General features: G+C 35.0%; 1 protein-coding gene across 1 annotated transcript in view; it reads right to left on the bottom strand.

The window, feature by feature from the left end:
- LOC136024713 (ribose-5-phosphate isomerase-like) overlaps nt 1–15,002 on the bottom strand; it is a 31,124-nt gene that overhangs the window by 15,771 nt on the left and 351 nt on the right. The window contains exons 2-4 of the mRNA XM_065700129.1: nt 12,290–12,347; nt 7,098–7,213; nt 5,338–5,471 (exon numbers count right to left, since the gene is read on the bottom strand). Of these exons, the coding sequence (XP_065556201.1) occupies nt 5,338–5,471; nt 7,098–7,213; nt 12,290–12,347 (308 nt within the window). The remainder of the gene's footprint in view (nt 1–5,337; nt 5,472–7,097; nt 7,214–12,289; nt 12,348–15,002) is intronic.

The raw sequence follows: 15,002 nt of genomic DNA, 5'->3' as shown, positions 1-15,002 counted from the left end.
CATACGACCGCTGGTCCACCAGAGGGCCTTCCACGTTGAGGAGACCTTGCTGGAACAAAATAAAATGTATGATTGTCTGAAAACTTGAGCAGGCTGAGACTATCACTTGTCAGCAGATGTTCTTGGATGCATAGAATATTGCCACGCCGACATAATTCTTCAATTAAGGGGATTCTGTGAGACACGCCTCCATTCATGTTCCACGACACGATCTTAGAACTTGCATTCTGTTCATTCATTGGAGTGTTTTTGCTTTCCAATTTGCTTTTTCATCTCAGGGCACTTGAATGACTGACAGGTATGTTTTGTCGATTTAAATGCTGCACAGCCAATTGGATTCGTACAGGCGGTAGTAGCATATGACATATGGCTTTGGATACCGCAACGAGGACAAACCTGGGGAGTAGAACACGCCGCTGAAACGTAACCGAATTTCTGGCAGTTATAGCATCGTTTTGGAAGGTACACAAAATCAACAATCGGAAAGCGTTCAAGATCTAGTTTTGGCGGACTTTCCATTACCAAATCTAGCAGATAGGGGGAAGAAAAGTACAACTTATAGGTTCGACTTCCATCATACTTGCTCTGTCCTTTCGCAACCTGAAACGCGGTTTTTCACCTTATCAGCATCATATGTAATCGAATGTTTTTGATTACGCCTATAAAAACTGGGGATTTCACCCAGCTTCTGCACTTTACGACTTCTGGTTGATAGAAGAGACAATGCTGTTTGCCTTGTCATTCGTTTTAGCGACAAGCCGCCATTCAAATAGGCCTCTTTCCAATTCAACATCATCAACTGACAGGTCTACTCCACACATGCTGGTCAAAAACTGTTTTCGTTTCTCTGGCATGGTAGTGGGGGGTGGGTTCTTCAGAACTACGAAATAGGGTGTTCGTAATTTCGTAAAAAATAATATAGTTCGTGAAAATAATAGGCAAGGCAATAGCACTGCCAGAAAAAAGAGCGACATTACTTCGGTGGATTATTTTGATTTGTTTTTATTGAATCACTTCGTATGAGATGAATTATCGCAGAAATTTCGTACGGAAGTCACTCAGTTGGAAATTGAAGATTCTAGTGTCGTTTCCAAGTTCAAAAGTGATTGGAAGGCAACCAAGCCCCACATGCCCTTTTTATTTACCCCCTACCCCGTACCTCAACACTTTCAAAAATTTACTATAGCGGTTTTGTCACAAATAGTCAAATAGTCAAAAAGCCCAATGTATATGTCTTCAAGGATGACAGGATCTTCCCCAACACTTGGGAGTAAGGCTTCCACAAGTCGTCCATTGTTTACTTATAGAATTTATTATTAGAAAAGAGAGGCATTTTCGATCCTGGGTGACTTTAAAAAAAATAATTATAGAAAAAAAGACAAAATGATGAAGTGAATATACCAATACCCTAAGGAAACAGTATACAGGCCACAGTAGACCAGATGTAAATATCCTGATTGTAGTCCTAGAGCAATCCTTATGAACCAACAATGTTGCTTTTAATTGCATTAGAGCAGATGCAATTAATAAAGCAAATTAAGAGTAAAAGCAAAATAAACAAAAGTAACTTTTATAAACAAAAATCAGCTAATTCAATTCTCTTGCGTAAGGACCATAATTGTGCAACAAATGCACAGCATTTTACCTTAATACATTGCGTAGCAACATGCACATACAGCTGTTCATGTATATCTATTTATGTTAAGGTATGTTCATGTATGTATGTCAAAATACAGCTAATTTTGTTATCAAAAATGTGCACCAATAAGATTCATGCATTTTTCGGCTATTTTTTTAGTTCTATTTTTTTCTAATATAGATTTTTAAAAGACTCAAGCGGGAGAGGCTCTGAAACAAAATTAAGATGTTAAATTTTCCGCACAAAAAAAAATGTAGTTAAATTTGGGTATATCTCTTAAAAAACCCTGTTTTAAGTACCATTACAGGAAGATCAGTGTCAGTCAGCTCGTGGTAACGAACTGTACGTGAAGAACAATTATAGCAACCAAAACCTGTTAAAAAAGAATTTTCATAACAGCAGATGCACAGAAAAGAAACAATTAATTAAGTTTAATGCTAAGTATCAAAATTTAAGAGCAGGAGAAAATTCGCCTGATTTTGGAAAAATGGAAGTAAAAATCCCCTAGAATTTAAGCAATCTCAAAAGAAATCACACCATAAGATTCAACGTGTCAGAGAATCTTATTGCAGAGGCTTCAAGTTCTTATCTACAGAAAGGTGGGATTTGGTATCAAAGCCAAAATCCACATTCATTCACCTAACTTCAAATTTGTCTTTCAATAACCAGTGAAGGCCAAAAAAGCAAGCAAGAGTTAGAAGGGCCTAAACACTCACAGTAGTAACTTTATATACTCATTTTGTCATTATCAGCAAACACGAAAAAGGCGATCAAGAGCCGAAATTGAATAAGTGGAATGTAAATATAAAAGAGAGACGAGCAATTCGTCATCAAATCTCCAACAAAGGTGAAAAAGGTAAACAAGAGAAAAATCCAAACCATCTTTGTTGCTTCACTCATATCCCGAAAAATTAAGAAAGAAAAACGGGGTTTCATTTTTTTTTTAAAAGCGGTGGAACAAAAAACGAAAAAAAAAAACATACAATCTGTTTAGAACATGAGCTGTATTTTTTTCTCTCTCTCTTTCTTTCTCCTGTGTGTTTAATTTGGTGTTCTTTAGGTGGTTTAAAAAAGATGTTTTTTCTTCTTTAATTTTATTTTCGGGATTTATTTTACATTAATCAATGTGATGTTGTTGTTTTTTATGTTTCGTTTTTGTTCCACTGCTTTGTTTAAATTAAACATGTTTTTTCTGCTTTATTTTTCACCAATGAAAAAGTAATGTGGTCCGAGAAATTATTTAAACTCATTTTCCAATTGCCAACAAAGGCCAAAGAGGGCAACAAAAGTCAAATCCACATCACTCCATGTAATTTCAAAATAAATCTGCAGTAGCCCACAAAAAGGCCGAAAGGACAAACAAAAGCCAAATCAAACTCATATTTATAGCTTCAACATCACCTTGCAATGGCCAACAAAGACCAAAGAGGGCAAAAAAAAAGTCAAATCCACATCCATCCACGTAACTTCAAAATAACTGCAGTAGCCCACAAGAAGGTCAAAATGGGCAAAAAGAGCCAAATCAAACTCATATTTATAGCTTCAACATCACCTTGCAATGGCCAACAAAGACCAAAGAGGGCAAAAAAAAGTCAAATCCACATCCATCCACGTAACTCCAAAATAACTCTGCAGTAGCCCATAAGAAGGTCAAAATGGGCAAAAAGAGCCAAATCAAATTCATATTTCTAGCTTCAAAATCACCTTGCAATTGCCAACAAAGACCAAAGACCAAAAGCCAAATCCACATCCATCCACGTAACTTCCAAATAAATCTGCAGTAGCCCACAAAAAGGCCGAAAGGGCAAAAAGAGTCAAATCAAACTCATATTTCTAGCTTCATAATCACCTTGCAATTGCCAACAAAGACCAAAAAGGGCAACAAAAGTCAAATCCACATCCATCGACGGAACTTCAAAATGAATCTGCAGTAGCCCACAAAAAGGCCGAATGGGCAAAAAGAGCCAAATCAAACTCATATTTCTAACTTCAAACTCACCTTGCAATTGCCAACAAACACATACCAACAAAATGCGAACAAAAGCCGAGTTCCGCACTCAGTCTCCAACTTTAAACTCGTCACGGAATTACCAAACAACGCTAAAAAGTGAAACAACGGCCGAAATACGGTTTCGTCCATCTTACTTCACAATTGTCTGACAAACTGTGAAAAAAAAAGCCAAAGAGGCAAACATGACCAGCAATGAAAAATTCAAATTTGTTTTATAAATTTTCAATAGGAGTTTTAAACGTAGTATAATTTTCTTGTTTTTAGCGAATAGATGCAATGGACTGCGAAATCAAAAGAGAAACGAAAGAACAATCAAACTCACTATTAAATCAAGTTACTTGATAATCAAGAAATAAAATCGAGAAGAGCATTTTTTTAACTATTTTCCTTTTTACCCCTTCGTTTCCCTTCCGTTTACAGTTTTGGCTAGCCCCTACAGATACATACTAAAAAGATTCCTTCATATTTTCCCTTCCATTCACAGTTCTGGCAAGCCCGAACAGAAACATACGTAGAAACTCCCTTCACAATTTCCCTTTCATTTACAGTTTTGGCTAAGCCCAACAAAAACATGCGTAAAAAATTCCCTGGCACTTTTCCTTTCATTTAAAATTTTGGCTAGCCCAAACAGAAACATGAGTAGAAAATTTCTTCACATTTTCACTTCCATTTAGTTTCACCTAGCCCCAAAAGAACGTAAAAAATTCCCTGACATTTTCCCGTCCATTTAAAGTTTTGGCAAGCCCAAACAGAAACATGAGCAGAAAATTTTTTCACATTTTCCCTTCCATTTACAGTTTTGGCAGGCCCTAACAGAAACATACGTAGAAAATTCATTCACTAATTTCCCTTTCATTTACGTTTTTGGCTAGCCCCGACAGAAATATACATAGAAAATTCCTTTACACTTTCCCTTTCATTTACATTTTTGGATAGCCCCAACAGATTCATAAGTAGAAAATTCCTTCACCTTTTCCCTTCTATTTACAGGTACGGCTGGCCTCAAGAGAAACATAAGTAGAAAATTCCTTCACACTTTCCCTGTCATTTACAGTTTTGGCTAGCCCCAACAGAAACATACATAGAAAATTCCTTCACACTTTCCTTTCATTTATATTTTTGGCTAGCCCCAACAGAAACATGAGTAGAGAATTCCATCGCATTTTCCCTTCTATTTACATTTTGGCTAGCTCCAACAGAAACATACACAAAAATTACTTTACACTTTCCCTTTCATTTGCATTTTTGGCCACACCCAACAGAAACATACGTAGAAAATTCCTTCGCACTTTCCCTTCCATTTAAAGTTTTGGCTAGCCCCAACAGAAACATATTGAAAATTACTTCACATGTTCCCTTTCTTTTACATTTTTGGCTAGCTCCAACAGACATACGTAGAAAATTCCTTCACATTTTCCCTTCTATTTACAGGTACAGCTGGCTCCAACAGAAACATAAGTAGAAAATTCCTTCACCTTTTCCATGTGTGACCCAAGACAACTTGGGTCACACATGACATATATCATGCTCAAAAGTTGGTTTTCTCTTTACTTTTATACCATAAAAGTGGCTACTTTGATGCAAAAATATAAAAATTATGGGATAACTGCAACATAATGAAAATCCAAGGGAGGTATCCCAGCGTATGTCTTAGAACAAATATATTATTAAAAGAAATTATGCTTACCTGTAATCAGCAATAACAACGAACTTCTTGGCACAACTAGCAACAATCTTTTCTTGTAAAAGACATCCACCGCCACCTTTTATTAACGTCAAATCTGTGTCGACTTCATCCGCACCATCGATGCACACGTCTAGCTATAAATAAAGCTCATATAATGCAAGAACAAGGGATCGTCTCTCAAAGTCTAACATATTTCTTCAGTCGATAAATTCCATAGCAGCATAATTTGAGCTATAGTGAGAGACTAATTGATCTGATGTACAAATGGATTGACCGGTTCAAACTTTTTTCTTCTATTAGAAAATACTTAATTGCGTTCCAAGCTTCATCAACAGTATTTCTTTGTTTTTTTACCAGATCAAATATTTTTCAATTGTTTGAACACTAGCTTCTTATCTTCCCTAAGATTGAAAAAGCATGATACGACAAACAATGAAGGGATGATTAGATCTTTTTTCTAATGATAGTACTTACTGATTTAAACACTCTATTTGCACTTGTTTTTTAGAGGAGGACCAGATATTTTCCACCTTCAGTGGCTCCTGAGTTATTTCGAGTGAATTTATTCCTCCGTAAGCTTGTCAGACTCACGTGGGCTGAGCTTATGGAGTCATACGGCAACGCCAGGATACAAACCTCCATCTCGAAGGACATAGAATTATAAGTCCACTGCAACATCACATGAGTCTTTAGTAGACAAAGAAGAATTTTCTATGCGGAATTGTCTGCAAGAAATCTTCTGGGGAAGATTTTCAGCACAAATTTGTTCGGGGGACCTTTCCAGAGGGGGGGGGGGATTTTACGAGGTAGGAAATTTATATGGGGGAGTTTTTCATGGAGGAGAGGGAATTTTCCATGGAGTAATAAGGCAGATTTCCCAGCATTATTTGAAAAAAAAATGATGAGAAACTAAATAAGAAAAAAAAAATTCAACTGAATATGAGGAGCAGCATTAAAACTTAAAACAAGAGAAATTATTCCATATATGAGGGGTGCTTCCCCTTCCTCCATCCCTCGTTTTTTTAAACTTAAATTTTAAAAGTTATTATTCCAAATAAACAACCCTTTTCAGGAGCCGTTCTTAAAGGATTGGGCCAAAAAGTAAAATTTTAGCATAAAGTGTCAGGGATTGACGAGGGGGAAGCACCTTCCATACACAAAATAATGTTCATTTAAGTTTTAATGTTGCTCCTCACTTCCGGCTAGAAAAAAAACTTTTTATAATTAATGCAATGCTTGTACTTTTTATTGAACAAAAAATAGACAGAATGGCAACAATAAATTATATATATATATATATATATATATATATATATATATATATATATATATATATATATATATATATATATATATATAAAATACAAAAAAAAACTTGCACACCTCTCAATAGGAAGAAACGGAAAGGAAGTTTCCTCAAAAGGAAGAAGAACAAAAAAAAAGAAAAAAGGCGATATGAATGGAAATCGATAAATAATTTGCACTGAATTAAATTAATCCATTATTGTCAAACTAAAAGGATCATCTTCTTTAAATTCATTTTTTGTGGGTAAAACTACGATCGTTCATTTATTATTTCAGATAACTAGTATTTACTCGCCATGCCAAGATTTCAATATTTTGTAAATTACCTAATGTTGATCTCTCATTTATATATATAAAAAAAGGAAGAATAAGCTTATTCCTAGTCCTTGGTAAATGACAATGACTCAACGAGACAATTATAGAAAAAAGATCAAAAAAGTAAAATAATTGAATACCACTGGATGTGTCTCCAAGTCTCCAAGAGGAAGTCCATGCTTAATAATCAGTTGCCTGGCCTGGAATGACGTAGGTATGCAGACAATATCCAAATTTTGTTCGGCTACAATCTCAGCTACAGAGCATAAAAATAGTTGAGATACAAAAGCAAAATATAACAAAAGAGCGAGAGCAAGAGAGAGCAAAATAGAGAGAGAGCGATAGAGAGTGAGAAAGAGACAGGGAGCAAGAATAGCAGAAAGAGAGAAGTAGATAGCATAAGCTGGTAGATATTAATAGTCATGAAACTAAGTTCAATCTTCAGTTACAGGACTGATGATTTCATCAAGAGACCCAAAACCAAAGAGCTACATAACTGAAGCCAGAAAATTTTTATATTTGAAAAGGGCCAAACCCTATCAGTTGCATCAGACATTACAAAACACATGTTAATGAAAATATTAACTGAAATTATTATCATGCTTGTATTTCATTTACATGACGAAATATAAACTGTCTGAAAACGATTATAGAGTATATATAGTATATAGAGTATATTGATACACATTTCTTTTTTCTATTTAAAGGTTATTGAAAATGTTTCATAGGCTATACATTTTCCAGAAATGTTGGTATAATTGGTAAACTTAAACATTGTTTTCTGAGGGAAATGGTCTGTTTGTTATATCTTAGTTTAATCAACCCATATATTTTGTATTGTAGTTCAATATGTGTGGGGACTTTTTCCTCAACCCTTTGTGCAGTCCAAGTGTTGCAAAATATTGTTATTAGAAAACTTGCTGATTTAAACCCTTCTAAATCGTGCTGAGAGGATTATGTTAGGTTAAAAATACTCCAAGCGGCTGCTCTCCATGATTAAAAAAAAAAAAAAAAACATATAATGTAGGTCCTATGATACATGACTATATTGAATTAAAAGAGAAATATATTATTCGGAGTATATATGGGACCTTCAGAGAGGCGAATTTGAATTAAAATCTAGTTCTAAAATCTAGTTTTTATGCATGGTGTTTTCATTGGTAAGAGGTAAGCTCCCACTGTGTGTATTCACGCAAGGTAACGAAATTCATTCCCACCACACAAGGTCAACGCGGGTTCGAATCCTGGTGTATCCAATTCTTCAGTTTGGGACGGGGGTCAGTGGCGTGACTCTGTAAGCTTAGCCAGAGTCGACCCAGCTCTAAATGGGTACCTGGAGAAATCTGGGGAAGGTAAACAGGAAGGGTGTGCGAAAGCACAGGATGGCTGGCCCCCAACCCCATTGCGCTTCCTGGCTGAAGGGCCAAGAAACGGAGATCAGCACCGCCGGTACGGACTGTAAAGTCTAATGCCGTATCCTTTACCTTACCCTTACACAAGGTCAATGAACTAAATTTATGTTAATAATTTAGTTACGTCTAGGTCAGGGTTTTCTTTTGTTTTTAAAGCAGCTAAGTTATGGAATCCATTCAATAAAAATAGTAAAAGTAGCGATTTAAGTGAATTTAAAAGGCTTTTGAAGAATGAATTACTTTTTAAACATGATTTTAATGATTAATGTAATAGGATCCATAGTTGATAGATCAAATGGTATTAAATCCTCAAATCTATTGTTTTATTTTGATTGAGATATTTTAAGGAAGGAGTTGAGTGTTAAGATAGTGGTAGCAGGGTACATGATGTTGTAGTTGTGTATATTATTTAAACCCCTTCTGAGATTAATATTAATTATTTTTTGTGGATTTGTCTAGTTATCCCTCCTCCGAATCATCATGTCGCACTTGGAGGGGATATTTTATGTTAATTTTTTAATCACTGATATTAAAAAAAAAATTAAAAAGCATATGCGCATCTTTCCTAGATTAAAACTTTCAACAAAATCATTTCAAAGCTGAGAGAACAAGAGTAACTTGTCCTTCCACCATGCTTGAACTAATTCTTTTCCTGAGGTAACTTGTTGGCAGAAATAGTAGTTGACCGACTTTGCCCAATTTTGGCAATTAGCTAGCATGTAGAACAAGGCTGTATCCAGGGGGGGAGGTAGGGGGTTTGAATCCCTGCCCTCGAAATGTTTGTCTGACTTGTAAAATAAAGTAACAAAATGGACATAAATAAATTTTTTACGCGTTTTTTTACTTTTTTGTGTACCCCCCCAGAAAAAATCTTGTGTAAAACGCTTCCCCCTCAAAACAAAACCTGGGAACAGCCCTGATGTAGGATTTATTATCAAATCGATTTTCACCCCAAGTGCCAACTCTGACCCAGCTTAAAGAGGCTCTTCATTTGTAAAACAATAAAAAGTTAAGATTAATATCATTTTTATTATTGATGAGATGGGTGGATAAAATGTCAGGCTGTCAATTACTAAAAATTAACTTCAAACGATGGGTACAACAGACATGACCCCTAGGTAGACCTCATTAGAGACTGAAACCTTAAGCCCTTGCAGGCTTCTTTGTCTTGCACCAGATAGATCCGAATAGTACCATCACATTCATCAAACATTGAGAAGAGAAGACGCCCCCAGTACAACAACAAAGGATTCAAATAATCCTAAGTCAAATACGGGATTCGATTCAAATAAGCCAAGTTAGTGAAAACGTGAATCTTGGCAAAAAGGAAGTTGGTCAAATTTGTAGAATACTTAAAAGAATTCAGTAGACGATTGGAATAATAGACAATTTTACTAAGCATAATGATGGCCAAATTTATCAAGAATGAAAATGAAAACCACTATCAACCAGGAATACCTTAAATTTGTAAATTAATAAATTGATAAAATGAATTCTTTTTGCACTATCAGAAATTATACCCATGATCAAATGTTTTTAATATAGATTTGCTTTTACCATGGTTTATATTAATATTTTGCATATTGCATATAATTAGTAAACTATTTCACAATCAGGTTTAGCAATTTTGTTTTGACTGCATCGAATTTTAAGCAAATTCTTCCTTAGAGAACTGGTCTAATATATTTGATACACAAGATATGGAACTATTTGGGCCTGCAACCATATTTTTGAGATAATATAATTTTTCCTATTTACATAGATAAACTATTTTTAGTTGCACTTAAAAGGTATTGATTTTTAAAGCTTAAATATCACCAAGGAGCACCTCGGCTTATAGCATTAATATCGTACGAGTCGTCATACTAGCAGACTTGATTCCTCCATTAATTTTTCTTTCTGGATTGTGTCAAATTTAGTTTTAGATGGTCATTCTTTTCACTGGCTGCCATCTTTACAGGCCTGCAAGAGAGGTGACTTTAGTTTTTGGTGTCTATTTATTGTATAGTTAGTTCAAATTGAAGAACAGTTCATGTAAGTTAAAGTTCAAGTGAGTTGTGGGTTTGATATTTTGGTCAAAAAAGTAAGTTATATTTTCCAAGTCTGATTTTGGTTGTTCCCTAGCCTGGTTAAGTTTGGGAAGAGGGTTTTCGGCGAATTTTTAAGATAAGTTGAGGAGTGGGACCCACCTCTCAATATGAGATTTTTTGAGGAGGTGGGGCTGACCTTAAAAATCTGAAAGAGAACAGTGATTGGAAGGAAATGGAAAAAAATAATCAAATCCAGTAGTGACAGGGAGCAGAGACAGGACATTGGGGGGACAAGAGCCTTCAAAGAAAATGAATCTTTGGCAGCAAATATTCTGACTGGCATGGAATAACTTTTTCTTGAATTTAAATTTGATTTAAAGAGATTATGGTAACTATACAGGCACATTAAACAAATACCTCCTCCTTCCTCCAAGATTGGTTCCCTTTATAGAATTGGATATAATACAATAATAAGGGGAAATTTGTTTCAGATATAGCAATTGAGAAGGAAAACAATGAAAATATATATAAGGAAACATTCAGAAGTTAAAGAATGATATTATCATACATTTCGTCCCTTATGAATGAGCATGTAAAAAATTGATAATTTTTCACAGCCTTTTCCCTTTAAACAAAATATATAACAGTCAAAATAATAAATCACCTAAGATTCAAGCCATATATTATATACCTTACATGTGTGTTTCTTCTTATGAAAAAATAAAATCTTGTACACAATTGTGCTTTGGCAAGCTAATCCCTACTAACAGTTGTTAGTGAAATCCTCTAGAAAGTCAAGATATTGGGCAAAATTTGAAACTTTCAGAGAATAAAAATTGCAAATTTCTTTATCTAAGAGACAATTATGACAACTTTTGTACTACCTTTTCTTGCACTTTTTACCCATTTTTAAGCTCCTCAGAATATTTACTTACATTTTACCATTTTGTAGCAAATTGCATGTTCTGTGCAGATTATTTTAAATAATTACTTATTTATTTTACAAGAAAAAAAAACTTTTAGTCCAAAGTAAAACAGTTCAAAATAGGGATGAAACTTTTGTCATGGAAAGGCAGTGTGGTTTTCGAAGTTATTTTAGTCCAAGCAATAAGCACATAAAACAATGACATTAGAACAAAAAAGTATCATAGAAAATGCTTCTATACCCATGGAGAAATATAATGACATACTCTGCCATAGTAGCAGTTTTAGGCCTCACAATCTGTGGAGAAAGGTATACCATAAGATTGTAAAAACATAAAATAAAGGAAACTTTGTCAGATATCAAAATAACTGGGGGGGGGGGCACTTGGTCTAAAACTGCCACCACTCTGCATAGAAGAATTGTTTTTTCTAAAATAGCTCTCTTGACTGATAACAAAATTTCAGCACAAATAAGGTCATCTGGAAAAGGATTCTATAAAAAGTTAGCCCTTTCAACAAAGCTAACACCTTCTATACATATTGGTGAGGCTCTGGCAAGTAGATTTTATAAGCATACGAGTGTGCTGTCTGATGGCTTTAAAATTCAGCACTGACTTCAGGTTCCCATTATCAATGCCACAGACAATATGATATGAGTTAATGAGGCAAGACTGATTTTATCATAATTCCAGACTTTAGCATCTCATCCATTTGTGTTATGGTAAATGCTTAAGGAATGGGACAACCTCAGTTACAAACACTTGAGCATTTGTAGTAAGGAGTTGGCCTGAATTCAAATTAAACCACTTTATGTAAACAAGATATATTCTTATAGGCATAGCCCAGTATTTCCATGCATTTGTGGGGCTGTTACTAACAATCATCAGCAAAAATTGGAGTGGCAGGAACATACAGACTGTAATTATTTTGAGGTATAGTTTTTGCAAAATAAAAACAAAAACATACCAAGTTTCTCAACAGCATAAACTATGGTTGATCCACTGCCAATTCCAATAACTCCACCCTGAAAATAAAAGATGGCATCTTAAACAAAAGGGTAAGTTACACAATCAGTTAAAAGGTGCATTTTCAGGCCAGAATATGTCATCCAGAACACTTTTAAGGAGGAAGGTTCTTAGAAGTTAGGAATATTGAATTATTGGATAATGAATATGAGGGCATGGCAATACCATATCTTTCTAATGAATCCTATCTCTTATAAGGCTTTGCTTAAATCTAAAGTTAATATGGGCTACAGAACCTCTAAATTATGCTATCTTGAAAAGCTTAAATCAGGGCATGGGAAGGTCCCCTCCCTTCCAACTTTGCCTCTTATTTAGTTGTAAGGTTGCAAAGACTATGTGGGTAAATTCCATAACTAAAATATTTATTCTGAGCTTGGCTTATAGTCAATATCATTGATAGCAGGTTTTCGAAGGCAGGTTTGTTACATGTCAGGACCAACATTATAGTCTTTTAAACATTACTGTATAGGCAATAAAGGATTGGGGACATGAGACTAAGCACATTTTTGTGGACAGATGTTTGGGCTTTATATCCATTTTGGAAATTTGTCATTAGCCAGAGACACTATTTTTTCAAGTCCAGGAAAATTCAGTTTTTTGGTGGAGGAAAGAGGTTGAGGTGGGCACTTGGAAACCCCTTGTCAGGCCAGAAGCTAATTTGGGCAGCAGATGGATTCCTGAAATTTGTTTTTTCATGGTTAGATTTGTTAAGCATATGGTTAAACTTTACTGAATCAACTAGCTAGATATAGCTGATAAGACAAATTATTTATGAATTCATTTAGAGTTTGGGCAAACTAACCCTTTTTGGAGACAGATTTTCAATATTTCTAACCTGTACCTGTTTCTAAAACAAATTTTCAAGCCTTGTAAATAGGAAAAGAGTAGATATTAGAGACTTAATTGTACAACTTATGAAAAGTTGGTATTGTACAATATGACTGAAAACATATTTTAAATACTAATTCTAGTCATTACTGGTAATTACTCTATAGTAGGAAGTTGGAGGATAATTAAAAAACTCATGCATCCATAAATGTTAATATCCAGGATGGTTCACTTTCACTTTTGAGGTAACATTACCTATGGTGCAAAGCATAATAGTCCATGAGCCCTGTGGGCAACAGAGTGAGGTCTGTATTCTGATTGGTTCAATACAGACCTTGCCCTGCTGCCCAGAGGGCTTAAGGACTAATGTGGGTAAAATTCTAGTTGATTGACTTTTGGCTAGCTTGGAAAGGGGTTAGGTTAGGAAAATGAAAATTTCAGGGATGGGTCTAAAGGCTAAAGTGTGCCCTGGGAAGGTATAAAACTACCGCAAACTCAACATTATGGAGTTATTATATATTTGCACATTAGGGGGGAAGGGGGGATAAAGCATAGCATATATCAAATACAGCAATGGTTAGTTTACATATTTAATATATGCTATACTTTACCCTCACCCCCTTAATGTGCAAATATATAGCCCCAATTTTTTTCTAAACTATTACAGATTTGCAATTTCAAATATCCAATCAACAAAACAGAAATGATTGCAATTCTATATGTGTAAATACAAGAATATTTGGGCCAGAGTAACTCCATAATGGTGAGTTTGTGGCAGTTTTCCAAGTGAGAAAAGATGTTCAAAAAGTCAAAATGCATCTATTAACAATAGTTTCATGACCCAAAACAATTGTTCAGGTAATATCAACATTGACCAAAGTATGTCCTAGGAAGGTATTTTGAAGTACCCACCTCCACCCCTTCTCTCTCTAGAGGGCCCAAAAAATTGCCTACATGAAAGGTATATACCAATTGAAATTTTGATAAAACAACATTTTACATGAATCTTAAGTTACCAATTGCCTTTTTTCTGCCTCTAGTTCTAAAAATGAGATTCCTGTTATTTGAGTAAAATTCTGAACCATATCAACAGTTTTTTTTTCTTCAAAATTTAGGAAATGTATTTACATATATAAATTGGGATTGAGCAAAGTTGTGAAGCTGAAAAACTTCATTCAAGCAGAACATCTATTTTGCTAGGTTTAACTTTTATAGGCTAACACACATATTTTTAAAGCTCATCAAAGGTCAGGGCTCTCTAGAGGGAGAAGGAGTAAAGGTGGGTACTTCAAAACACCTTCCCAGGACATACTTTAGCCTTTAGACTCATCCCTGAAAGTTTCATTTTCCAAGCCTACCCCCTTTCTGAGATAGACAAAAGTCAACCAACTAGAATTTTACCTTAATATACTTCACTCAATAGGTAATGTTACCTGTAAGCAAAATCAGACATTGCACCGCCTACCTTCAAATCAACAGAGCATAAATGTGATATTTAACTAATTTCTCTGATTTGCTGGTTCAAATTTTGTCACAGGCCAATGTCACAACAGCTAGTATCGCAATTGTTCTGAAACAGCTGGCTACAAAACCTTGCCTACTTCATACATTTTTATTTTGCCCCATGGAGGAGGAGGGTCAACCAGAAATGGATGCACTTCTAGAATTAGCATTTCCAAGTACTATGGTATGGAAACTATGCTGCTTTGGAGCAAGTTTCTAGTTTAGACAGCCTGTGATGAAACTAAGGTTTTACTGCTGAAGAACACTTTCCCATGGCATAATTTAAGTTCTGTAGCTAATCCAGAAAGTTTAACTCTTCTAAC

The sequence above is a fragment of the Artemia franciscana genome, chromosome 3 (assembly GCF_032884065.1).
Source record: "Artemia franciscana chromosome 3, ASM3288406v1, whole genome shotgun sequence".
In the NCBI taxonomy this organism is placed as follows: Eukaryota; Metazoa; Arthropoda; class Branchiopoda; order Anostraca; family Artemiidae; genus Artemia; species Artemia franciscana.
Note: the sequence above shows the minus strand (reverse complement) of the source record. Positions and strands in the feature narration are given on the sequence as shown.